This window comes from Sarcophilus harrisii, chromosome 2 (assembly GCF_902635505.1).
Source record: "Sarcophilus harrisii chromosome 2, mSarHar1.11, whole genome shotgun sequence".
In the NCBI taxonomy this organism is placed as follows: Eukaryota; Metazoa; Chordata; class Mammalia; order Dasyuromorphia; family Dasyuridae; genus Sarcophilus; species Sarcophilus harrisii.
In genome coordinates this window covers 387,416,763-387,444,540 of record NC_045427.1, presented here as the reverse complement: position 1 = coordinate 387,444,540, position 27,778 = coordinate 387,416,763, and the positions used below count along the sequence as shown (strand labels likewise).

The following is a 27,778-nucleotide window of genomic DNA, read 5'->3' as shown; positions in this document are numbered from 1 at the left end:
TCATGATCACCCAGGAAGTATAGATCAGAAATAGAATATAAACACATCTTTTTACCTTCTAGGCAGAATATAGTACCACAGCTGGAGTCAGAAAGTCCAGAATTCAAATGCTGGACAAGACATTTGGCCCCTCTTTCAGTTTTCCCATCTGTAAAATGAAGACAATAATAGCATCTACCACCCAGAAATGTTGTGAGGATCATCTAAGATAATAATTGTAAATGGGACATATAGCAAAAACTATATGTTAGCTTGCGCTGAGCTGCAAAATGTTGGTTTCCCTATTTCTTTTGTTCTTAACTATTTCTCATGAAAATGGACTTGTAAAGAATGAAACTCCCTATAAATAAATAGCCATGGACTTTGTAATGGCTATTTATTTATAGGGAGTTATTTTCTTTACAAGAGAACAGAACAATGGAGTAGCATAATAACCAGCCAATCAGAAGGATTTAGGGAATCCAGGGCTCCTGGACTCCAATGATCATTTACAACTGAACTCTAAACAAACTTGGGAATTGCCTGTAGCCACAGCAGCCCAGAAAGACTCAAAAGCAGCCTAGAGCTGAGTTTCAGACTCAAGAGTTTCCAAACATCCTGCTCCCTGGCTTATGATTTCTACAGACTTCTCCTGCCCTTTAGCAGCCCCTAGAAACTATAAATATCTCAACCTTTCCCACTCCCTTTGGAGCATCTGAGAACTTTTACCTCTCTACCTCACTTGTGCAAGCCCTCCTCAAGACAACAGAAACAAGTTGTGATCGTGTTGTTTCATTTTGGGTCCTTTTTTGTAATGAGGACCTTCTATCTATCTATCTATGAATATGTTTATGATCACTGGAGTCCAGCAGCTCAGAACTCCCCAAGTACCAGATGTCTTCATATTAATATCTGATATGTTTCTTTTCCCCTCAGGGAAGATTGGTTTTGTGATTTCATTTGTGTGGGGAACTTATAATATTGAAATTCCTTTTATAGATGCAAACAGGCAACTCTTCTCTAACCTGAAGTAATTTGGAAGTGGAACGAATGGTGCACTGGATTTGGAATTCAGGAAGATGATTTCAAATCCAGCCACCTGAGCAAGTCACTCAATGGGTTGGCTTGTTTTCCCATCTGTAAAATTAGGGTGAAAATTTTATTTATCTTCTACCTATCTCCCTAGGTTTTTTGAGGATCAGCTAAGATAAGTGATGGTAAATGGTACACCATATAAAGATTAGCTAGGAACATAGACTAAGTTGTAAAGTTTTGGTTTCTATTTCTTTTCTGCCCTTATCTATCACCAATGCTTAACACTTCTGTATGAATGCTATTTGTGCTCATTAAATGCAAATGATCACAGGCGGACATTTGTGCTAGAGAAAAGCTATGACAACTTAGAGATACTGCAAGGCCCATACTAGTTAGACCAGGGCAACCTTTTAATTAGTATTGTTGTGGAAGGTAAGAAAGATGAACTAAAGGCACCAGTTAGCACAGAAAACTAACTCCTAAAGAATCATAATAAGTAACTGTCGCCTTATGGGTATAGCTTTTGAAGGAAAAAATTCCTCTCTGAAATCAAGAAGTGGATAGCAATGAAGAAACTTGAGTCAAAGATTTTTTTAGCGGTCGGAGAACGCGTTTTCTGCGGTATGGCCCTTCGCACGAGCCGTAGCAGAAGGAATAACGGGGGGGAGGATGTGAGAAACATGAGGGGGGCGGGGCCGGAGGAGTTTGCTCTCTTTTCTTTGCGACAGGAGCCGCAGAGCGACACCGCCTTCGCCGCCGGCAGGAGCTAACGGCCTAGGAGAGCGTGGTGTCCACGCCGCTGCCGCTGCCGCTCCTACCTCCGCCGCTGCCTCCTCCCCGGCCTCGCAGCCATGGGCCCCGAGCCGCGGATGCTTACGCCCTCCCCCAACTGGTACTGCTCCCGCTCCAGCGACGCGGGCCCGGGGGGGCTGTTCGGGTTCGCCGCGAGGAACTCGGTCTACCTGCTCCAGATCGGCCTGGGCCAGAGTCCCTTCCACGGTAACCGCCCCAGCCCCAGTCCTGCGCTCCCAGCCCCAGTCCTGCGCTCCCAGCCCCAGTCCTGCGCTCCCAGCCCCAGTCCTGCGCTCCCAGCCCCAGTCCTGCGCTCCCAGCCCCAGGACTGCGCTCCCAGCCCCCAGGACTGCGCTCCCAGCCCCAGTCCTGCGCTCCCAGCCCCAGTCCTGCGCTCCCAGCCCCAGTCCTGCGCTCCCAGCCCCAGGACTGCGCTCCCAGCCCCAGTCCTGCGCTCCCAGCCCCAGTCCTGCGCTCCCAGCCCCAGTCCTGCGCTCCCAGCCCCAGTCCTGCGCTCCCAGCCCCAGTCCTGCGCTCCCAGCCCCAGGACTGCGCTCCCAGCCCCAGGACTGCGCTCCCAGCCCCAGTCCTGCTCTCCCAGCCCCAGTCCTGCGCTCCCAGCCCCAGTCCTGCGCTCCCAGCCCCAGCTGGTCCCTGTCCTCCTCCGGCCTGGGGACTGCATGCCTCCGGGACCGCCTGGCCTGGCTCCTGCCCCGGGGGCTAGCCTGTGGTTGAACTTATTAACCCGAGACCAGGAACGTGCCGTAGTTTTGTTTTATATAATTATTTCCATTCCCCTAGCTGGTTGTATAATCCCCTGAAATCTTATGTGCGTTGTTTTATTATGCATTGAAAAATATTTTGAAAAGTGATCCCCAGACTTTATCAGGCAGCCATGGCTAGGACACCCAAAAAGTCTTAAGAATCCCCTGATGGAAGTAATCATGAGGGCCAATGGATAGAATGCAGGACCGGGAATCGGGAAGAAAAATCTAAATTCAAATCTTTACTCAGATACTTAAAACATCGTGCATACTCTGGGCTGGCAGGTCTTTTAACTTCCCTCAGCTTCAGTTTCCTCATCTGCAAAATATAACAATAGCATCTACCGCCTAGGATTGTTGTGAGAATCAAGTGAGATAATGTGCTATTATTATGCATTGGCCTTGTGAAGTTGCATGAATGAATGAATAAATGAATATAGTCAGTCTTCTAGCAATTGGTAAGCATTGGACTCTTCACACAAGGCTTGTCCATGTGGAGTCAGCCATTATACAAAGCATTCCAAAAGTTTAGTGTGTTTCTAAGACTTTTGGAACACCCTGTATTGTTAAATGAATGAAGCTCTTTGAAACAGAGTTACTAAGACACAGCAGATAAGAGTCACTGGACTTGAGTCAGGAAACCTGGGAGAAAACGTGCCTCAGATTTCATATGTGACCTGGCAAGTCACCATAAGTTTGTTTCCATAGCGTCTCTCTGACATGGTAGTTTAAGGTAAGCATGTAAAGCATTTTGCAAACCTTAAAGCGATTTGTTGCTGCTTTGACAATGGGTCAAACTTGAAAGATAGGAAGGCACTCTTAATAAAGAGAGAAAATATAGAGGACTCTGAGGTTCACATGGATGCATGAAGTTATTGCTTCCTTTCATATTTTCCTATTTTTATCATTGTAAATATCCATCCCAGCAAAGAGGTACAGTGAACCCACTTTGAGTAACTCTTCTGTCTTCTTGTGCTGGCCCAAGGTCTTCAGTGTAGTAGAATGAGCCCTGAGTTAAAATTTTGACTGTATTACTTCATCTTTGTGACCTTAGACAAATCACTTAAACCCATCTGAACTTGAGTTTCCTCATCTGAAAAATAAGTAGGCTGGACTAGATCATCTCCAAGGATCCTTCAGCCAGAACAAGAAAAGGTGACTACCACTGATGATTAGAAACTTAAAAAAAAAATCCTTGAGGCCCATATACATTTAATCTGCTTGATATGTCTCATATATAAGGCATATCATATCTTTAAACCTATCCCAATATGAAGCTTCTCTCCAATAAGGTTATAAAATAGTGTTTAATCAAGGTTGTTCCAGATGTTAATTTTGGTCATTAGCATTAATTCTAGTATGGCATTTTTAAGCTGGAGTTTGTTTTTTTCTTATAGTGCTAGGAGAGTTGGTAGGACATACAGAAAGGGTTTCTGGCTTCACATTTTCTCACCATGTGGGTCAGACCACCTTCTGTGCCAGTAGCTCTGATGATGGAACAGTGAAAATCTGGGATGTGGACACAAGAACAGCTGTGACAGAACACACACTCCATCAGGTAATGTAATCTAACACTTTCTCAGTGTGACTTTTTCATAATGAAGGCTTACAATTCTTTGGAGACCATGGTTCAAATCCTGCTTCTGACAATTAGCTAGCTGTTTGAGACCATGGACTAAACTTCCTGATTCTAAGCTCATTTCCTCATTCATAAAATGGGGAATAAAAATAAAGTAGTAACTGTCACAGGTTTTTTGTAAAGTACAAATGAGAGAATATATGTGGCATTTAATAAATCACAAGCACTATAGAAGTGGAAGTTAACGTATATCCTTTTACAATCTCATTTGTCTGTTCCTGCTGACATTCTTATTGCTATTTAACTATTTATTGTATTAGGATCTCATTTTCCTTGTTCTGAGATTTTAGGAACTCATTTGTCATTTTAGAAGGGCTGCCATATACCTGTTCAATTAGAAAAAAAGGATTGCCTAAATTAAAGGTGTGAGACATGTGGTTCATAGAACCACATCCAGCCCACTTCTGGATACACCTACTTTTGAGTGCACTCAAATTAGATTAAAATGTAGTTCCTATCTAGTTTTAATGTCTTTAGTAAAAAAGAAAAATGCTGCCATAGGACTTTTTTCCTTTTAAAAGTACTTTCTTTTTGAAAGAGGAAAGAAGGGAAGATGGGACCAATAAATCTTACTTAGCAGTAGCTGTGTGGAGAAATTATTTAAAGTAGTTAGAATTGATCTTTGGATTTTTCTGACCAGCCTCTTTATTTATCCTTCATTTGTTCACTATAACCTCTTCAATTTCTTTCATCAAGTTATTTAGCTAATAAGCTTCTAAATTATTATTTTTTTTTTCTTTAAAGAATACAATATCAGCATTGCATTGGTCTCCTAAAGTAAAGGATCTAATTGTATCAGGGGATGAAAAGGGAATAGTCATTTGTTATTGGAATAACAGAAATGACAGCCAGCACTTCTTCCCAGAACCCAGGACAATCTTTTGCATTACTTGTTCACCTCATCACGAAGATTTAGTGGCCATTGGGTATGTGCTATTATATTTTGGGGAAGAATTGGGGGGAAGAGTGGTAACTTGTTTTTATTTGAAAGCTTAGTTACTTTGATTCTTCATTAAGATTACTTTTTCATCAAATCTCAAAAATGTTAGAGGCAATCCTCTCTCTGGTCCAACCTTTGGCCCCAGTGGATGACTCCTTTCTAAAGTATGCTGGGAAAATGGTCATCTATCCTTGGCTTAACCTTTTTTATATTAAGGACTTCTTTTGGCAAACTGGTGAAGTCTCTGGACCATTCTCAAAAATTTTTAAGCACATAGGGAAAATTCCAATGGACGCCCATCATATTGAAATAAAATGGTCTTTTTTTAAAGAACTTGGTGAAGCCCACATTAGGAATCTGTGCAACAAGGAACTTTCTATTGCATTATTGAAGAACTTTGTTGTTAAAAAAAAATTCTTTCATTTTCAAATTTCTCTAAGCCATGGTAAAGTTTGAAATATTTTTCAAATAGAAGATTTAAGTATGGTATAGGGAAGGAACATTGGAGTTGGAGGCAGAACACTCTGGTTCATGTTCCAGCTTTCCTACTTAGTAGATGAAATAACTTGATTCAGGTCACATAACTCTTGGTTTCAGTACTTTCATAAGACAAGACACTTGGACTACAGGATTGCCAGGGTCTCTTCCAGTTCTATTCTGGATTCTTGGGATTTAATCAATTAAAATTGAATATCACACACTGGTTCCTCCTGCCTCTCTCCTTGCAGTGGGAGTAGTTTCAGACAAAGATTAGCAAGTACACTGTATGATGAACCTCATTATTTTAGCCATCACAACTAAATTATAGAAGAAACTGTTATGTTTATATCCTAAGACAATATTTTAACCTAACTACAGACACATAGACATTGAGGGGAAACAGTTTCCTGATCTTCCGATTGCTTCCTTATTTGAACTAGCTCTCCCACAGAATATATACTAACATACAGACAACAGACATCTAGAGACCTTATGTGACCTGAGCCCTATCTGCCTCTTTCTTCAATATATGTAACCATTTTCTTTCAGAATGATGGGGAAAGAGGAGGGAGAAAAGGGGAAAGACTAGTTTACAGATTCTACCAGGAGAAATCCTGTTTTTCCTCGATTTCAAGTACTTAGATGAAGGCAAGGTTGAAAGATATTCTTATACCCTATTTTTGCAGTCCATCTGCATTTCTTATGACAATAAAGATTTCATACCACTTCTTACCTGTAAGTCATTGTTAATGATATGCTACAGCCTATTTAGACCTACATGTGTGTCTCTCTTTGGGTCCTCTGTAGTTTTTTATTTTTTTCCATGATTGTGGTTCTGTAATTAGCATCTATCCTAGGATAATATTGGTGTTAAATGGGTTTGTGTATGAAGGAGCATCTTAGGATCATTGAAAGCAAATAAGTTCCCAAAGGCAGCCTACCCCATACTCTTTCTCCAATTCTCAGCCAAGTTCATTGTTCATCTACAATTTTTTAAAAAAGAATTTCACTGGCCTATGTGATGAATGATTTTCTTTCTTTTCTTTTCTTTTCTTTTTCTTTTTTTTAATTTATTTATTTTGTTGTTGTTGTTAATGCTAAGAGCATGATCATGTGGGAGTTTCTGTTAAGAAATCAGAAAATTAATATTGATGGGAAACAAGAAAATTGATGTTTTAACTTGTTTCTTTTTGTTAAGCAAAAAGGAAAAAGATAATCCTGTCTTTCAGGTTGTTAGAAAAGTGGGTTTTTTTCAGGTCTGAAGATTGATATCAGATCTTTTTCTTCTGTTTGATCATTGTGTGGAATCCTTTATTTTCCAGTTATAAGGATGGCATGGTGGTTGTAATTGACATCAGTAGGAAAGGAGATATTCTTCACAGGCTGAGAGGTCATGATGATGAAATTCATTCTATCGCATGGTGTCCATTACTTGGTGAAGAATGTTTAACCATTCGTCCAGAAGAGAACTCAGGTAGACACAAGGGATGGGTGCAGATCATAGTTGCATGTTGTCAAGATGGCAAACCTCTCGGCTTATATGTATTGTTTAAAAAAAAAAAAAAATCCACTTCTCAGAAAAAAAAAATTGGATTCTTGCTTGAAATTAAAGTTTAAAATAGGGTATTATGTCTTCCCAGATGAACATGAGATTCCTAATGGAAAAGTTGTACAGCAGACCCCAGTAGCAAAAGGCTGCTACTTGGCTACTGGAAGCAAAGATCAAACAATACGAATCTGGAGTTGTTCCAGAGGCCGAGGTAAGGTTTCTGTGTGTGAAACAGTCTTTATTTTATCAATTAAGTCAGTATCTGTCTCCCTCTTATCACCTAATTCTACCCTCTGTCACCTAAAAAAATAAAACTAATTGCTTCCCAATTTCACAGACTTAAAAATCCCACTTTTACCCCAATTCATCCCTTCTCTATACTAACCATTCAGCATGCTTCACCTGATTTTTGTGTTATAGAATCTCAATGCCTATTGGCTTCTAGACACATTCTTCTTTATACTCATTCTTAAATGTGAGGTTGAAAACCGAACACAGTATTATAGCACTAGATATTTTATGAGGACCCTTCAAGCTCTTATTCTATAACTATGATATCGGATCTTTTTTGTAGAGATCAGAGTTCTGCAAGAACTCACTATAATTGTTGATACTGCTTCTCTTAAAATCACTTGAGTTTTTTATTCCATATCACACAAAGCATCAATATTGACTTTGTAGTCAACTGAAATTCCTAGAACTTTTTGAAACAAACTGCTCTTAAATCATACTTTTTCCATTCTATATTTAAGACATCGTTTTTTAAAATTCAGATTTCAAATATGATGTTGATATCATTAAATTTTAGCATGTTAATAGATTGTTTCTGTTCAAGATCTTTTTGGATCTAGATTCTGTTGTTCAACCTGTTAGCTTTTTTCCTAATTTTTTTATTTTACCTGCACATTTGATAAGCATTTCATCCTTTTTTCAAGACATTTATAGCAGTTTTAAATAATATCGAGCCAAGTATAAACTCCTAAAGCATTGCACTAGAAACCTGAGAAATTGACAATTGAACCCTTAATGACTTCTGTTAAATTCACAAAACTATTCTTGCCTATTTCTAAATGTTCACTAATAAATCTTTTTAATAGTGCATACTGGAATTTTTCAGTAAATTCAAGTCAGTTTCACTGCCCTATAATATACAGATTCCAGTTTTCATTTTTTAAAATCAGGGAAACTTTCTTTGGCTTTCAGCCAGTATGGTGATATACATCGCCTACTTACCACAATCGTCTTGGCAAGATTTGGTTATCACAGCTCCCAGATACTTTTGTAACCTGAAGTATAAATCAGGGACTACTGAAGGGCAGCACATTGTTCTCAAACTTTTCTTAAAGTATCCCAATTTTGTCCTTTCCTTTCTAGTCCCAAGATGAGTTTTGGTGGAAAAAATATGAGCAAATAAGAGCTTAGAATTTCTGATTCTGAGTATGTCTCATTCTCTGGTTAATACTTTTATTTCCCTATCATCATGCTGCCTCTTAAGGCTTATTACTTTCTGAACACATGTGAAATGTTAGAATTAGAAGGAACTCACCCCTATCTGAAGCATGAATGTTTTCTGCAATGTTAACTGAAAAGGAGATTTCCTATTCTTTCTCCCCTAGGATTAGCTACCCTTCCAGTGGGAGATCTGTTTCTTTCCCTTTCCCTACCTTGTCTATTTACAGCTAAAATGATAAGATTTCTATTCTTTAACTTTCAATTTGGGGAGGTGGGGGAAGAAGGGGAAAGTATTTCAAGTTTTAAACTAATTTTACTTATTGAACTCATATCACCGTATTCAGTAGTAATAATATATTTACTATCTTCCAGTCATCCAGGCTTGTAACCTTCACAATCATTCACAATTACCTCACATATCCAGTCTGTTGCCAAATAATTGTCACTTCTGCCTTCACATCTTTCTTGCATGTCTCTTCATCATTCACATAGCCACCACTCCAGTTCAGGCCTTCATCAATGGAACATTTTCTTTTACCTTCTAATCAGTCTCCCTGTTGCAAGTCTCTCTCTATTCCACTTCTACTTCACTCAACTGCCAAAGCAATTTTCTTAAAACTGAAACCCCCACCATGTTACCTTCCTGATCAAGTAAAAAAGTTCTTTAACATTAAAATTCTTCAAACCTGCCCCTTCTTACTTTCCAATTTTATAATTTAATCTTCTCTACGTACTCTAAGATAAATTACATTCTATTTTCTCTACTCCATGCCTTTTGCCTTCGCTTTCCCTTCTCACCTATTAAGTCTTAGTTCCCCTGGCTCCTTTTAAGACTCAGCTAAAATCCCATTTCTCATACTTCACTCCTCCCTGCTGCTACTGCCTCTCCTCTGAGGTATATTTCCATTAACCTGTTTTGTCTGTACTTTGTTATTTGCATCTTGTCTCCCTCATTAGAATATGAGCTTTTTGAGAACATTGGCTGTCTTTATCAGCATTTAGTATAGTATCTGTCACATAGCACTTTACAAATGCTTATTGATCTGATTTGTTTATCTATTTAGTGATAGTATTTTAGTGTTCAATTGTGAATGATCTCTTATCTATAGGTGTGATGACTTTAAAGTTACCCTTTCTGAAGAGACGGGGAGGAGGTGTGGATCCCACAGTTAAGGAACGGATTTGGTTGACTATTTTCTGGCCTACTGGCCAACCCACCCAGCTAGTATCCAGTTGTTTTGGGTGAGGAGTCTTTATTGGACTTTATTTTGTTATGTCTTTCGTTTTCTTGTTTTTTGAGCAAGTTTTATTTTTTTTTAATATCTTTATTTTCAAAATTCATGCAAAGATAGTTTTCAATATTCACCCTTGAAAAACCTTGTGTTTCAGATTTTTCTCCCTCCCTTCCCCCCACTCCCTCCCCTAGACATCAAGTAATCCAATATATATTGAACATTTGCAATTCTTCTATACATATTTCCACATTTATCATGCTGTGCAAGAAAAATCCGGCCAAAAAGGGGAAAAAAGCAAGCAAACAACAGCAAGAAAGGTGAAAATACTATGTGGTGATCCACATTCAGTCCCCATAGTTCTCTTTCTGGATTCAAATGGCTCTCTCTCCATCACAAGTGTATTGGAATTGGCCTACATTACTTCACTGTTGAAAAGAGCCAAGTCCATCAGAGTTGATCAGCACAATCTTGATGCTGAGTATAATGTTCTCTTGGTTCTACTCACTTCACTTAGCATCAGTTCACGTGAGTCTCTCCAGACCTCTATGAAATCATCCTTCTGATCATTTCTTATAGAACAATAACATTCATATACCATAACTTATTCAACCATTCCCCAATTGATGGGCATCCACTCAGTTCAGCATCTGCTACAAAAAGGGCTGCTACGAACATTTTTGCACATGTGAGTTCTCTTCCCTTTTTTATGATCTCTTTGGGATACAGACCCAGTAGAGATACTGCTGGATTAAAGGGTATGTACAGTTAGATAGCCGTTTGAGCAGGTTATTTGTGTATAAATATTTTTTATTATTTTGACATAAAAAATTAAGGAGAAAGAGGAACTATCCCTGCCAAGATAACCATATTACTGTTTTCTTCATAAATAATGAGCTAAATAAGTCTTTCCCTTTTCAGAGGTGAATTGCTGCTCTGGGATCTTACCCACTCAGGGAAACGAAAATGCACCCTCTTTAGCTCATCATCAGAAGGGCAGAATCACTCAAGAATTGTATTTAATTTGTGTTCAGTCCAGACTGAAGATAAAGAACTTCTGCTTTCCATTTCCATGGATAGAGATGTAAGTTATATTTGTTGAATAAACATATGGCAAGGAAAAACAGATGGGGAGCATTTATCATGAGGAAGAATGGATGCTTGTAGAAATCCTGAGCTGGAAATAACTTTACAGCTGAGCCCCAAAAACTTCTTCAAAAGATTTCTACCTTCTTTGTACCATTGCTACCAGCATTTGTAGTAGAACTTGGGAACTAGGGGAAAGACTTTCAAGTTTTTTAATGACTGAAAAGATTGTTTCAGTTTCCTTGGAGCATCTCTTCACAGGAACCTCTCATCACTTAAATTTAAAATTTCCTTTGTTTCCAAGTTTTTTAATAGAGTGCTCTTACAGCAAATTTTGGGGGGAGCAAACTGACCATAGAAGAAGGCTCTATCTTTGCCTTTCCTTTTGACTTGCTTTTAAGCTATATTTACTACATGAAATGCATTTTTCCTTGAAATGACTTCTTATTTAAAATCTACTTTCCTTTCTGTATAATGTTATATCGGGTTTTTGTTTTGTTTTGTTTTGTTTTTGCTGAGGCAGTTGGGGTTATGTGACTTACCCAGGGTCTCACAGCTAGGAAGTGTTGTATCTGAGGCCAGATTTGAACTCGGGGACTCCTGACTTCAGGGTTGGCACTTTATTCACTGCGCCACCTATCTACCTTTAGTACTTTCTAAAGTAGTTCTTTCTCAACATTATTTCCCCCAGGTTTCCTGATTTCTGGAGTTTTATGGTCACTATAGAAAATGCTACAATTCTATAAAAATAAAAAGAATATTGGACTTTGAAAGTCAAGGAGATAAGAGATTTTACTAATTACTTAATATCTTTGGGCCTCCCATTTATTTCTAAAAAAATAAAAGAATTGGACTTGGTGGTCTGTAAGATCTCCTATAACTATAATATGGAGTTTGTTATTTTAAGGATTTTTCCTCTACCCTCCCACTGTCTTAATAGAAGTTTAACTAATTTTTGAGGTACTGACTTTACTCACTTGTCTCAGATATTTTCTTTTCCTCTTCATTTCCTCCCTTCCCTTCAAACTTGAACTTTAATTTTCTTAACTATATCTATTGAGTTTCATTCCTTTAGTGGTGCCTGTGCTCCTTTTCTTCAACTTTTGTAGGTGAAATGTTGGGACATGACAACCTTGGAATGTTGCTGGACACTGCCTTCCCTTGGGGGATTTGTCTACAGTCTGGCTTTCTCCCCTGTGGACATGGGCTGTTTAGCCATAGGTGTTGGAGATGGCATGATACGGGTGTGGAATACACTATCCATAAGAAACAACCACGATGTAAAAACCTTTTGGCAAGGCATCAAATCCAAGGTTACTTCGGTAAGACTGCTTTTAGTTCACTTTTTAACCTTTTTTCCCCCCAGCCACATTGTTTGATCAAACTTTTTTTAAAAAAGGTGTTTTCCTTCTGAATACCTGGAGTTTAATCAAACTAGGTAGTAATATAAGAATTTTTTTCCTGAAGAAATTGTAACTAGAATTAATCAAAGCACTGTATGTGAGATATGTCATCTGTGAAATTGATAATCCAACATGATATTTAAGATTGAAAGATCAGATGAGAATGTTTTAGAATTTAAATGATTGCATCTCACCTCCCATTTGGGGCATCTTTTGCAGCTATCTTGGCATCCAGCTAAGGAGGGTTGTTTGGCCTTTGGAACTGATGATGGAAAAGTGGGAATGTATGACACCTATTCCAACAAGTAAGACATGAATGATGGTTGAGCATTGTTTGATTAACTGTTATTAGAGTTAGTGATTTGAGAACCAAATATCAGATTTAGAATGTGGCGGTCATTTCTGAGAGATTGCTGCTTTGTAAAAGGAAAAAAGAATTGAAAAGATTATCTAGTCCATCTCTCCTCACTTTGAAGAGTGAATTATTTTTTGACTACTAGATTCCAAACTTAACATCCATTTATTTTGAAGTTGCCCTTAATGATGTTTAAAAATCCTGCTTTTATGGAACAGAATCTACTTTTTTATTTTCATGGAAAAACTTGTCAGTGTACTAATGATCAGTGCTTGGGAACAAAACCTAGATTTTTCCTGTGACAAATTGGAATTAATTTTTTTTTTAATAGTTTCAATCTATTTCAGTTTTTCCCCTGTGTAGCTACACTCGTGTCACCATGTTTACCTCATGACTGGCAACACTTAATTGACTTCAGCCTTCAGTTGAGATGGAGTAAAATAAAGAAAAATTTGAGAGAAATGATCCCACAAATAACTTTTTATGAATCTAGTCAGTTTAAATTACATTTATATCCGCATATTGCATATTTGGCACTTAATGATTTTGGTAATTATAGTGATGGTGTTTTTTAGTTCTTCCATTTCAGACAGGAAGAGCATTTTAGAGAATCTGTTTGTATTTTAACCCTTGCCTTTCTTATGTCCTAGACCACCACAAATTTCTAGTACTTATCATAAGAAGACAGTGTACTCTTTGGCCTGGGGACCTCCCGTGCCCCCAATTTCTCTTGGTAAGTTTGGGAGGCAGTCTGCCATAAGTGACTCATTTTCAGGAATTCTAGAATGTTGTAAAGTAGCTAGTTTAACTTTGTCATTTGAAAAAGAAGTACAAAGATAAAGTGATTTGCTCAAATATAAGTATATAAAGGTATAGAACCTGTATCTAGCACCAGTTTAGTAATTAAGCATTTTGAAGGGAAAACTAAACAGTGCTAGTTTTAGTTTTTTACAGTCTTCATGGTTTATAAGCTGGTCAAATAGTTGACTTGTGGCAGAGTTGTAACTAGGTCATCTGATTCCAATACTTGTCTAGGTATTTTATACTGTAAACTGTAACAATATACTGGATATGTCAGACAATTATAACTATTTCACTTCTTGGAAAGTCCATTTTTGTTTTGCTCCTAAAAATCTTTAATAAGTTGAATTCAAGAATTTCTAAAAGGAATCTGCACTGGTGGTTCACTCTAAAGTAATTGCCGCTAATATCTTGTCCCCAACAATCATAATTTCTTGAAATTATAAAATTTTTTTTCTTCAGTCAAAATATGTGCAGATATGTCTTCCTAGAGAGAATAAATTAAATGCATAATAAAAATGGTCTAGAAATTATTTCTTTGGGGGTAGGAAAGTAGCCAGTAAATTGTTGTTATATATTAATTTTTACTTGAAATTATGTAATAGTGGCTGCTTTTATTTATAGTTCATATGCTGAGAAATTAATGTGTTCAACAGTGATGTTTATCAAACTATTAGCTTGCATCAGGATATTCCATTAACACTACCTTGATCAGAAAATAAGTTTCTTTATCTGGGAAAAATGAATAATGCAACATAACCAAAGATCTACAAGTAAAAAAACTCAGCAATACATTGTTATTTTTCATGTCTAAATTGAAAATGTTCCACTAATGAAGAAATCATAAGTTTTTGACCACTAATATTCACTGTGTCCTATCTGTCAGGACACACTTTGAATATTTCACCTATTGTCTCTACAGATGATTCATATAACCTTACTCTTCTCTTTGTTGTGCTCCAATTTCCAACTGTATACTAGACATCTCATCTCTACTTGACTATTCATCTCCCTATAACTTGTCTAAAGCGAAAACATCACTTCCCCTATTGAACCTTATTCCTATTTCTGTCAATTGTATCATCATCATCTTAATTGTAAACTTGGGCTGAAAATTTCAAGGTCATTTTAGAATTCACATCCATTTGGTGCCACATTTTGTCAGTCTTGGCCCCCAATTCAGGATGCAGAATGATATGTTATTTTGGCCATAGCCAATGCAGAAATTTATTCTGCTTGACTTCATGTTTCTTGCAATAGCAAGAATTTTGTTTTAATGTTCTTCTACTTCCTCCCCTCAGGAAAGGGAGAATTGAAGAGAAAGAACATAATGTTTGTCAACTAAGATAACAAAATTTTATATAATTTTTAAAAATCATATTCTGTAAATCTCTTATTTCATTTTTGTTGCTATCTCTTTTATTACTTCTCTGTCACAGTAATGTCCTGACCTTAAATCATTCTCCAAGTTTTTGTTTTTGTTTTTAAGTATGTGCCAGACAATATTCTAGGCACTGGGGATACAAATATTAGAATGAAACAGTCCTTATAGTCACAGTGAGCTTACATTCAATAAGAGAGACAAGAATATATATAAAAATATAGACAATAAACTTGATAATTATACATGTCTGTATACACACAAAAAAATAGTTAAATAAAAAATGGTTTGATTGGGAGGGCACCAGCAGTTGGCAGTGCTACCAGATTAGTCTTACTGAATTTAATTTCTCAAATTGTCTTGCTCCTTTCATCCTTGTCCAGAAACCTTCAGTTTCAGCCCAGACTCCATAGTCAAACATTCAATAGCCTTCTCTGACCTCTCGGATTATTACTGTTAATTACTCTATTACTGTTAATTATCAATTACCAATTTTCCAGCCAGATTAGACTGTTTAGAATTCTCCACAAATACCCTGGCCTTCTGAATTACATTTCTCTCTGTCTTCCTTTCTTTCTATTTGGAGGGTCCTTTGCTTCTCTAATTTTACCTGGCCAAATCCTGCCCATAATTCAAATACTGTCTTTTCACTCTCTCCAAAGTTGTTTTTATGCATTATCTTGCCTATAAACTTCAAGAGAGCGAATACTGTGGCTTGTTCAAGGTCTCTACCACAATGCACATAATGGGGATCCTGGTAGAGATTTAAGGGAAGTATATCAAGATCCATTTTAGGGTCCAAATTTTGCTGATTAGCTTTCAGTAGCTTGTTGTTCTTAGATTGGTTTTGAAAGTACATTGAAAATACCTCTTCTATAAAAAATAAAAAAATTTTTAAAAAATTTAAAAAAAATTAAAAAAAAAGAAATTAAAAAAAAAAAAGAAAATACCTCTTCTGATAGTACAGAATCAGAATTGTATTTTCAGTGATGGTCAATTTGTGGGTTTCTTTCTAATTACAAGAGTTTTGCTTTTCATTCTTTTTCAGTTGAGGGGCAGAGAAGAAAACTAATGAAAATGTTGCCAAAAAAGAAATGGAAAGAGAGTCATTGCAGGAATTTCAATCAGTAAAGCATGCAGTAAAAATGTATTAAACACCCACTGTGTGCTAGGTGCTGTGCAAATCTAAATTCAGAAGGAAATAGATAGGCACCTTTGAAATTCAAATCATCTCTTGAATTTAGTTTTTTTTTTTTTTTTAAAGGAGCTATATGCAGTAGCTTATGCCAAAAAAAAATAAATAAATAAAAAAATAATTGGGCAGCAACAAATTTATAAAAACAACATTGCCTTCCACCCCAAGAAAGTTCATGTGTGTGTGTCTGTATGTGAGAGAAAGAGAGAGTGAGTGTGTGTGTGTGTGTGTGTACACCCAAATAGGCCTTTTAAAACATAGTTGTAATTGGTTTTGTGCAGGAGAATTATGCTCAGTGAAACAATATACTATTGAACCTCTTTCATCTTTCTTATCTAGGTGGAGATGGTGACAGGCCTGCTGTAACTTTATATAGTTGTGCAGGAGAAGGGATCATCTTGCAACACAATCCTTGGAAACTCAGTGGGGAGGCCTATGACATCAATAAAGTCATCAGAGATACCAATGCAATAAAAGTAAGTTTTATAAGCCAGAGCTTCTTCATAACTAGCAATACAGATTTTTCTTAAGTTTTCAGCCCTGTGTAATGGATGGCATTGTTAAAAGGGAAACCATATCTGAAACAATTATTTATTTTCTGATGGGCATTAAATTGAATTCCAAAGTCAGTTGGTCTCAGTTATGTTTAATTAGAATTTTAATGACAATGATATTTTATAGTTCTTTAAATTTTGTCAAGTGCTCACATCCATTATCTAATTTGAGTTTTACAAAAACTCTTTGAGGTAAACACTTCATATTGGGACAGTGTTTTTAACTATCTTTCCCGAGTTCATCTTATGTTATGCTTTTTTTAAAGTAGCTTTGTTAACTTATTTACAAAAACATTTCATAAATCAGTTTCTAGAGCTAGGTGAGAATTCAAGATCATATGGTATAATCTGTTTAAACTAATATATCAGCTGCTCTATTTTACAATTGAGACTAAGAGAGATCAAATTCTTTTCCACCTAAGATCATAGCCAATTCAGTCAATCAGCAAAGAAATACTTATTAAGCACCCACTTTTTGCTAGATACTGTCCTGGACTCTGAGAATATAAAGGGAAAAGAATTCAACAGTCACTGTTTTTATGTTATCTGAAAGCAATTTAACTGTGAGAGTCAGTAAAAATTAAGCACCTACTGTTAATATAGGTAGGGAATTTTCTCTGTAAAGCTACAAATCCTTTATTCTTCCAAATGAATTTAAGTATTGCTTAATTATAACTTTTATGTGGTCAGCATAAATGTGAGAACATGTGATATGTTAAATGCTAATATTGTTGATAACTTTTCGTATAATATGTTTATTAGATTCCCCATTATCTGCAAGTTGTTACTCGGTCATGTCCTTATTTGGAGTTTTCTTGGTAAAGATGCTGGAGTAGTTTGCAATTTTCTTTTTCCAGCCTATATGACAGATGAGGCAAACAAGATTAAGTGATTTGCCCAGGGTCACATAGCTAGTAAATGTTTGAGTTCAGATTTGAACTTGGGTCTTCCTGACATTACTAGCACTGGCACTACATACTGCCATTTAGCTGTCATCCTCACCCTCACTCCCCCTTATGTTCTACAGGCAAATATAACAAATTACATGAATAAAAGATACTTTAAATAAGAACAACTACTAACAATTGGAAGGAAGAAAATATAAGCAAAGGCTTTTTTATAGGAAGTAGAACCTCAATTGAATCTTGAAGATGAGGATTCTGACAGAAAAATGAAATGATAAAAGAATGCATTACAGTTACAATGTAGTTTGTGTGAAGGCATAAAGTCAGTGGATGGAATGAGGAGTTCGGATTAGCTAGCAGTACAATTTGGCTAAAATACAGCATGTAGAAAATCTGTCAAAGTAGGTGGGAGCTAGATCATAAGGAGCAGTAAATATTTTGGTGACTTGTTTGTACTTTGCCCCCAAAGCTGTAGGAACCCATTTAAGTCCAAGAATAAGAGTCAAAGCTGCCTTAGAAAGGTTAGCAGATTTAAAAGGGGAGAAATTGGAAACAAAAAAGCCAATTAAGAGGCTATTGTCTCAATAGCAAGATGGTGCAATGGGTAGAACATCAGCCCTGGAATTAAGAGGACCCAGGCTCACATCCAGCCTCAGATACTTAACATTTAATAGTTGTAAGATCCTGGTAAAGTTAAATAACCCCAATTGCCTCAGAAAAAAAAGGCTACTGCAGTAATCTGGGTAAGAGGTAAAGAAGGCCTTTATGGAGGGTGGTAGGACTATTGAGTGCAGTGAACGTAGAATATATGAGACTTGTAGAGGAGCTGGAGTGAAAAATAACTTCTTGATCATAAACTTGGGATCAAAGGAAGCTGAAAAGCAATGTCCAGAAGTAGGAAAAAAATCAGTGTATGACAGCCTCCAAGGGAGGGTGAGAATTGAGAAAAGGTGGCCATGTTTAATAGTCTGGTTGGTAACCTTGAAAGAACAATTTAAGAAACCAGATTGCTAGGTTTTGAGAAATGAGTAAGAGGTAAGAAAATGAAGATAAGGATAAATAGTTTTTTTTCTACAGATTCAGGTATAAAAGAGAGAAAGGTGATAGCTTCAGGGCATGGCAGAGTAAAATAAAGGGAATATTGTGGTCTTTTTGTTGGAGGGGCTGTATTTCTTATTTTTTTTATTTTTTTTAATAGCTTTTTATTGACAGAACATATGCATGAGTAATTTTTACAACATTGTCCCTTGCACTCACTTCTGTTCCAACTTTTCCCTTCCCTCCCTCCACCCCCTCCCCTAGATGGCAGGCAATCTCATACATGTTAAACATATTAAAGTATATCTTGGATACAATATATGTGTGCAGAACCAAACAGTTCTCTTGTTGCACAAGAAAAATTTTATTCAGAAGGTAAAAATAACCTGGAAAGAAAATCAAAAACCCAGTGTTCCTTCCCTGGCTGTAGCTTATTCTGTCCATCATCAATCAATTGGAATTGAATTGGATCTTCTCTTTGTCGAAATTATCCACTTCCTTCAGAACACATCCTCATACAGTATTGTTTTTGACGTATATAATGATCTCCTGGTTTTGCTCATTTCACTCAGCATCAGTTCATGTAAGTCTCTCCAAGCCTCTCTGTATTCATCCTGCTGGTCATTTCTTATAGAACAATAATATTCCATAACATTTATATACCACAATTTACCCAACCGTTCTCCAGTTGATGGGCATCCATTCAATTTCCAGTTTCTAGCCACTACAAAAAGGGTTGGGGGTATATTTTTTAAAGATGAGATGGAACTGGGTATAAAATAAGGAACTAGTAGTTAAGAAGCAATTGAAGCTAAAAGAAAGAGCCATTGACAGAAGGGTGGCTGATCTCTACAAATAGCTATCTTTGGGCCAGCAATATAGATATCTTTGGAGAGATGATCATTAAACCCATGAGAAAATGTGGAGGGAAAAAAGAGAAGAGGAACTGGGATAAAACCTAAGGGAATATCTTAAGTTGGAGGCATCATGTGAATGATTACCTAGCAAAGGAGACTGGAGAGGCTTCAGAGCAGTTGAAGGAAAACTAAAAGAGAAGTAGTAAAGTAGTGTTATAAAAGGCCAGCAAGGAGAGTTATCTGGGAGGAATGGTTACTCCTGTCAGATGCAATCTAGAGGTCAAGAAAAATGAAGTCTGAGAAAATACTGATTTGGCACTTCAAAGATCATTGGCGAAAAATAGTTTCAATCCAGTAATAAGACCAGAAACAAATTGCAAAAGATTGACGAGCAAGAGGAGACAAAGTGGAGATTACAAATTAAAGAAATATTTTTCAAGAAATTTGAATAAGAGATAGAGGATAAATATAGGATTAAGCTTAAAAAGATGGAATGATTCTAGTAAAGATTTTTAGACAACAGCAACAAAACTTATAACTAGGAAGTGTTTGAAGATGAGGGGTGATTGGCTTGGTGCCTCTGGAGATAATGGAAGAGGGTAGGAGTAAGGATACAGGAAGGAGTTAGTCTTGGCAAAAAGAGAGACCATCTCTTTGTCAGAAAATAGAGCAGGGGGAGAATGAGTGCAGAGTGATGTCAGCAGGTTTGGGGGGGGTGGGGAAGAACAAGAAGTTGCCTCATTTCTCAGTAAAATAAAAGACAAGAATGAGAGATTGGGGAGAGAAGGGAAATGAAAGAGCTTTAAGGACAAAATAGAAGTTTTAAAATGGTTTCTCGGGATGAACTAGGAAATTAGTGGAAGAATAAAAGGACCATCTTGCTTCTCATAAGGGCCTGCTTGAAGTCTAGTAACATTAATCTGTACTGTACCCAGACTACACAGTGATGAGATTTCATCCATTTGTTTTCTTACAGATCATGTGTAGAGTCAGTGGATAGAGGTAGTAATCTGGGGGGTAAGATTTTGTAAGAAACATCATATTAGGACAAAAGGGCCTAGGATTCAAGCTGAAATGGCTTATTATTGATCTGAAGAGGGAAAGTACCCCTTTGAAGCTAAGTTCAGGTCCTAATTCCTCTAAGAAGCTTTCCATAATTTCTTGAAGCCTTTCTTCCTTCTTATCACTTATACCAATCAACAAGCACTTAGTCTCTGATATCTTCAGCTTTTTAAAATCACATCTCTAAGTTGTAAACTCCTTGAAAGCAATATGTCTTTGTATACTCCCACAATATCTAATATATTTGTATTGCATATACAGTTAAGTGTTTAGAAAACATAAAATGATGACATGCCTTTTAGTTTATTGTGTCAGGATAAAATTTTATAGAACAGAATGTCTGGAATCGCATCATTTTCTCATAAGATTATGTTACCAAATAACATTCTCCTTGTTTATCTGTGTACTGGGAGAAAACATCCCAGAAAAATATCCCAGAAAATTTGATGTTATTCATTTAACTTTTCACAGTGATTTGATTACAAATATAATCATCACAAACTCAGAAGTTTTCTCCTCATACTTTCTTCACCACAAGTTTGCAGAATTTGAGGTGTAGACTAGCTAGAGTAAAGATGGTTCTGTTTTGTTTTCTAGTACAAACTGCCAGCACACACAGAGATCAGCTGGAAAGCAGATGGCAAAATCATGGCTCTTGGCAATGAAGATGGGTATGTGGGTTTGGGGTTTTTTTTTAATTATTATTGTCATTTTCATATATATTTTATTACCAGTTGGAGAATGCCATCTGTAATGTTGTTTGGGGAAACACAGTGTTACTTTGGATCTACTGTTGCTGCAAAAGGCATATGATGTGGGAGAAACCACAGATTTGGGCATCTTCCATGATAACAAAGGAAGAGTGTGCTTGCTGTATTGCCCTACCCTTCCATAGCATGACAGAGTGTGCGACTATAGTAATTATGTTTCCTGCCTTGAATCTGATGTTGAAAGCAAATCCATCTATACTTTTAAAGAAAGAAGCTAAGTAGAATTATTTCTTCAATAAGCTTTCTTTCTATGTTATCTTTCAGGAAAATAGTATTTGATGTCTATTTTTTTTTTAAGATTAATTTTGGCCTAAAAGCAACAGAAGCAGAATGGGTATGATAGATAGAGGGTCTGTCCATAGTTACAATCTATGGTTGCAGGGAGCCAACCTAAGCCTCTATTGTCAACACGAGGCTCTCTTTGGATGACGTACCCCACAGCTGTTTTGAGGATTACCTGAGATTTGTTAGACAAGTCCTGATAGCTATAAAATACTTGATACATTTAGTAAGAATATAGTATACATAAGTCATTGGCCTTGCTTTTTTTAATGAAGGTTAATAAAACTTTCCAGTTTTGTGGTTTAAACAAAAAATTCTAAGGTAATGTATGTAAAATTCTTTGTAAACCCTAAAATTCTCTAAATGTTAGCTGTCGTTTAAGGTATAAGAAAACTGTCATTACTTGTTTGAGAAACCTGCAGAATTAGTCGTGAACTACTTATTTTCTTTTTTCTCAGTTTGCTAGAACAGAAGAGGTATTGTTTAAGTGGGATTTTACTATGGCTCATTTTTCTTAATATGTTTCTCATTTCAGATCCATAGAAGTATTTCAGGCTCCTAACTTAAAATTGATCTGCACTATTCAGCAACACCACAAGCTAGTGAATGCCATTCGATGGCACCATGAACATGGGACTAACCCAGAATTAAGCTATCTAATAGCCTCTGGATCCAACAATGCTGTCATTTATGTGCATAACTTGAAGAGTGTGATAGGTAATGGATTTCATCTTTTGTTGCCAACTTGACAGGAATGAACCATTGATAGTTAAGTAATTTTCCACCCATATTTTATGCCACTTTAACTTCTTTTTTGGTTTTATAAAGCAAACTGCATCAGTTTACTACCTCTTTAGAGGTAAATCAGATACCAGATTCATTTTTCTAAAATATCGCATTGATGTGATGATCTCTCCTCTGCTCAAAAACTTTTCGTGCCTCCCATTTATATTGTAGCATCAAAGACACTCTACTTGTCTAGCTTCAATTTCTATTTCTCACCTACATAAAGCATTTGAATACAACTAAACTATTCTATTTACTGTTCCCTAGACATGTAATCTTTATTTTCACTGCCTACTTTCAAACTCATGTTCTTCCTTTACTGTGAAGTTTCTTTATCACTCCTACAAGAAATAATCCTTTCTTCTTAATTCTTGTAGTATGTAGCATCCATACTACTTGTTTGCTACCTATTTACAGTCTAATATTATTAAATATATTCCCAATGAAATTGTGTTTCTAATATTTGTATTCCACTCTCCAGATGACAGTGTTAAGCATACCTTAATTGTGTATGCAATAAATACTGACTGATATGCTTTATCTATAACTATGTTGGAAACAAGTGTTATCTTTTTTTATTGCACAAAACACTCCTTTCATCATGTTTCCAAGTGTTGTTCATAACCACATCTGTTGGTATTTAAAGAAAAAAAAAGAACCAAAGTAGATCTAAAGTTTTCCTATTAATAAATTGAGGAGATGCTCATAATTGGGGAATGGCTCAAAAAAATGGGTATGTGTTTGTGATGGGATAATATTGTTGTTATGGGAAATGAAGAACAGAATGCTCTCGGGCCAGGGGGCGGGGGGAGAAGGACCACAGGAAAGTCCTCCATGAACTCAAGCAAAGTGAAATGTACTGCCTACAAAGTAACAGCAATGTTCTGGGATGACCAGTTGTAAATGACTTTGCTATTCTCTGTAGTACAATCACCCAAGACTACTTTGAAGGACTTAAGATGAAAAATCCTATATCCAGAGAAGGAATTGTGTCTGAATACAGATTGGAACATTTTCTCTTTCTCCATCTCTTTTTTTAACTTAATTTTTTTGAGAGCTTTTATTTTCATTAGGGTGGGAAATCTGTTTTCTTTCACAGCTTGACCTTTATGTAAATGTTTTGCATAACTTCACATGTGGTTTCTTAATTGTGGGTGGGGGTAAGGAAGAGAACCTTGAATTCAAAAATTTTAAAAACAAATGTAAATTTTTTTGTTTTGTTTTGAATGTAACTAGGGAAAAAACATTAAAGAAATAAATCAAGAAAAAGTTTTCCCATTAAAACAAGGTATAGATAAGCATTAGAATTAGCATATAAAAAACAATATTTTGAAAGGCTATATCTGTTCCAGTAATTCTAATTTCTGATCTTAGGTGTACTTACTAATTTTTTTAAGCATTTAAATTGATGCATGAATAAATTGGTAAATGAAGTAAATTTATTTTGGTTGCTGATTATATCTCTTGTGTTAATACAGTGCTCTCCCACTATATCACTTAAGAAGTGAGTGGAACTAGAATTTTTTATTTTCAATTATGAAACATTTTTTTTCTTCCCATCATTTTCTACTCATTGAAGGAAGACACAGAGGAATATCAGGACCTCTACATTACAAAAACACAACCCAGAAAAACATTTCCGTATTGATCACATCCAAAAATGAATTTATTCTTCATAGCGGTCCATTGATTCTATTACAAGGTGGAAAATAATGCTGCTTTATTGATACTTTGGTAGAGTTCTTAAGTTTTTAAAAATTGTTTATTTTTATAATGGTGAGGGTAGTTGCCCAAATGGTTCTGTTCATTTCACTCTTCAATTCATACAAGACTTCCTATGTCTGTCTCTGAAACCATCTTTTAACACATTTCTTACAGCATGATAATATTCCATTATATACCACAATTTGTTCAGCTGTTTTCCAATTTGAGCATATTTCCTTAGTTTCTAAGTTTTTGCCACCACACAAAGAGGTGACATAATTTTTTTTTATGGAAAAGACCATTTCCTTTTTCCTCAATTTCTGCAGGAGTATATTTCAGTCAAAAGACATTCATATTTAGTAACTTTTTGTGCATAATTTCAAATTGCTTTCTGGAATGGTTGGATTCATTCATACCAATATGCCTTTTTTCTCACAATCCTTCCAACATTTGTCATTTTCTTTTTATCTTGTGCTAATCTAATGGCTATGAAGTGGAACCTCAAAATAGCTTTAATTTGCATTTCTATGATTATTAGTGATCACTTTTTTCATATATTGAAAACTGTCTATTCATACCCTTAGACCATTTATCAGTTGGGGAATCGCTCTTATTATGAATTTGAATCATTTATTTATCAAAGCAATTTGATGCAAAGATATTTTCCCCCTGGTGTTTCCTTTATAATTTTACCTGTATTAGATTGGTTTGTGCAAAATTGACTAGAACTAGAACTTGATTTGTAGTCAAATAATCTAAGTTTGAGTTCCATGTCTGCCTATTTACTAACTTTATGACTTTGGGTAAACATCTAAACCACTGCAATTTTCCGTTTCTTGCCCTAGCTTATGAGCAAAGTCCACGGAGATCACATATCACATCTGTCATAACATTTTTTACATATTATTTTAAGTATTCCAAAAGTTTTATTAAAGGTTTTTAGTAAGTAGCTTTTGTAATGTGCATTTTGATTGTCCGTGGCATACTCCTTCCTCTCTACATTGAGTTACTTTTTATAATAATGGTGACATCTATGGCTTGTATTATAGAGAGCACCCCAGAATCGCCAGTGACAATTACTGAACCTTTTCGAACCCTCTCTGGACACACAGCCAAAATCACTAGTCTGGCTTGGAGCCCTCATCATGATGGTAGATTGGTATCTGCTTGCTATGATGGCACAGTCCAGGTACTTGAAATATCTTGTTTCTATGTCTGCTTAATGAAGTAGTATGATAATAGTCCCTTGGCTTGCCCTGTTCTTCACAATGTTGCCTCTGAGCAGTTTGGTTTAAAAGAAAAAGCCCTGAGTTTGGAGTCACATAGGACCTAGAATTGATTCTTAGGCATTTATTAGGGTGTGTGTGTGTGTGTGTGTGTGTGTGTGTGTGTGTGTGTAAGTTACTTAATTATGTTATATCTCAGTTTCCTTATCTGGAAAATGGAGATGATAATATCTCTAATACTTACTTTTACACAGTTGTTTAGAGTATCAAATTTTAGGTAATATAGAAGAGCTTAGTGAATCCTAAAGCAATATATGGGAGTAGCTAGGTGATAACAATGAATAGAGCACTGGTCCTGGAGTTAAGAATACCTTAATTTCAAGCACTTACTAGGTGTGTGACCCTAGGCAAATCAGTTAACTATATGCTGCTTGTTTCCTCATCTGTAAATTGAGCTGAAGAAGGAATGTCAGAACTCTTCAGTGTCTCTACTAGGAAAACTCCAAATGGCATCACAAAGAGTTAGATGTGACTGAAACAATAACAAAGCACTGTATAAATGTCAATAGTTATTATGAGAAAATACTCTTCGGTATATCAGTTGCATGGATTGTCAGAGTCTTAGTAACACTTCAGTTTGTCTTCCCTGGCTCACCTTTCAAGTAAGGGGAAGAATATATTGAAGGAACAATTAATATAATGAAGTAAGTGAAAAAAAATTTCTGATCTAAGATTTTGCTCATGGGTTACTATCGGTTTCATTCAGGTATGGGATGTTCTCAGGGAAGAACCTCTCTGTAATTACCGAGGACATCGAGGAAGATTACTTTGTGTTCAGTGGTCTCCACTGGATCCAGATTCAATCTTTTCAGGGGCAGATGATTTCTGTGTGCACAAATGGCTGATTTCAATGCAGGATCACACCCGGCCCCCTCAAGGTCAGTAATAAAAAAAAAAACTTGGGGAGGGTGTATGTAGTGCAAAGCAAATATGTTAGAAAATTGTGTGCATATATGTGTGTGTGTGTGTGTGTGTGTGTGTGTGCATGTGCGTGTATCCGTGCACATACTAAATATTCCTTTAGTCTTTCCCTCTAAGAATATATATAAGAAGCCTAGTATGCTTACTAGTAAATAAGGTTTTCAGTTTTTCCTTATTATCAGAATAATTCTGTGAGTTTTTATTAAATCTATATTCCTAGTTGATCTATCCTAGATACCATTCCACTTTGAACTATACTAAATTTGCCGTTTGTTGCTTTTATTGAGTCTTAAGAAATAATTTTGATTGTACTTTATATATTAGTTATTTAATTCCTTATTTCCTCTCATTTTCTTTTCACATTTATTTTCTTTTCATTCTTTTAACTGATTTTGTACTTTCCTTCTACACTTTTATTTGATCTTTTGGTCTGTGATTTTCTTAGCTTTGCTAATTTTTGTTTAATGTATTTAACTCTTATTCTTCCAACTAAGGATTTTAGTCTATTTTTTGTGGCTTTTTTTTTTTTTTTTTTTTTTTTTTTTTTTTTTTTTTTTTTTTTTTTTTTTTTTTTTTTTTTTTTTTTTTTTTTTTTTTTTTTTTGCTAGTGTTCAGGTTTTCAGTTTCTTCAGTTCTGCTGGGTTTTTTTATTGTGGCTTTTTTTTTCTTTTGTGTTCATGTGTTTAATTTTTTTCTCTTTAGTATTTTTATTTTCTGTGGAATGTGTGAGGATTCTGGTTTCTTCCCTTCAGTCCTCATATAGGCATCTTAATTTAGTTTATAAGGCAGTATAATTTTAGCTACATTGGAGAGAAACACCTCTTATGTCTGCAAAATCAGTGCCCTATGTTGAGAAACTGCTCACTTCAGTCCATTGTGCTAACAACTTTTTAGTTAATTTTTTTCTGATTTGTGATTCTTTCAGGCAAAAAAAGTATTGAGTTAGAAAAAAAAAGGCTCTCTCAGCCTAAACCCAAGATCAAGAAGAAGAAAAAACTGACAGGGAAAGTAGCAACAAAGCAAGAAGTAATTGAATTGGTCAATGGAGAGGACTGCCCCAAAGACAATTCTCTACCCATTGAAAATGGAGTGTCAGACCAGGAAGGTGAAGAAGAAGTACAAGAGCCAGAGATTTCCAATGGCATGTCTTCAAATGGTAAGCAGTAGTCAACTGTGACTCATGGATTTTCTGTTATTCTTTGACAAACAGATGAAAGGGAACATAAATACAGAATATAATAAAAAAAATTTTTCATACCTCTCAAAACAGTAAAATCATAGAAATTAATTTACAAGAGACTTAATTTTCCATGCACCTTCTTGAATTAAGAGTTCAGTTGAGGTCTGAATCTGTATTTAAAAGAGTTCATACGTTTGTTTGTTCAATTCTTTGGTAACTATATTTCAATATAATTGTTTTTCTTTGTGATCCTACATGTTTTATTTTATGCATTTAAAAACATTGTTCTGAAAAAATGTCCGTAGACTTGACTAGACTGTCAGAAGAAAGATCATGATACAAAAAAAGAT

At 36.0% G+C, this 27,778-nt stretch overlaps 1 protein-coding gene across 1 annotated transcript in view; it reads left to right on the top strand.

The window, feature by feature from the left end:
• Window positions 1-1,671: 1,671 nt before the first annotated feature.
• Window positions 1,672-27,778, top strand: part of GEMIN5 (gem nuclear organelle associated protein 5) — a 46,026-nt gene continuing 19,919 nt past the window's right edge. Inside the window, exons 1-16 of the mRNA XM_031953582.1 lie at window positions 1,672-2,013; window positions 3,968-4,128; window positions 4,954-5,135; window positions 6,952-7,103; window positions 7,270-7,389; window positions 9,740-9,872; window positions 10,784-10,946; window positions 12,058-12,270; window positions 12,571-12,656; window positions 13,357-13,439; window positions 16,423-16,559; window positions 21,097-21,170; window positions 22,087-22,268; window positions 25,091-25,230; window positions 26,034-26,205; window positions 27,174-27,404. Coding sequence (XP_031809442.1) covers window positions 1,866-2,013; window positions 3,968-4,128; window positions 4,954-5,135; window positions 6,952-7,103; window positions 7,270-7,389; window positions 9,740-9,872; window positions 10,784-10,946; window positions 12,058-12,270; window positions 12,571-12,656; window positions 13,357-13,439; window positions 16,423-16,559; window positions 21,097-21,170; window positions 22,087-22,268; window positions 25,091-25,230; window positions 26,034-26,205; window positions 27,174-27,404 — 2,377 coding nt within the window. The 5' untranslated portion in view covers window positions 1,672-1,865. The remainder of the gene's footprint in view (window positions 2,014-3,967; window positions 4,129-4,953; window positions 5,136-6,951; window positions 7,104-7,269; window positions 7,390-9,739; window positions 9,873-10,783; window positions 10,947-12,057; window positions 12,271-12,570; window positions 12,657-13,356; window positions 13,440-16,422; window positions 16,560-21,096; window positions 21,171-22,086; window positions 22,269-25,090; window positions 25,231-26,033; window positions 26,206-27,173; window positions 27,405-27,778) is intronic.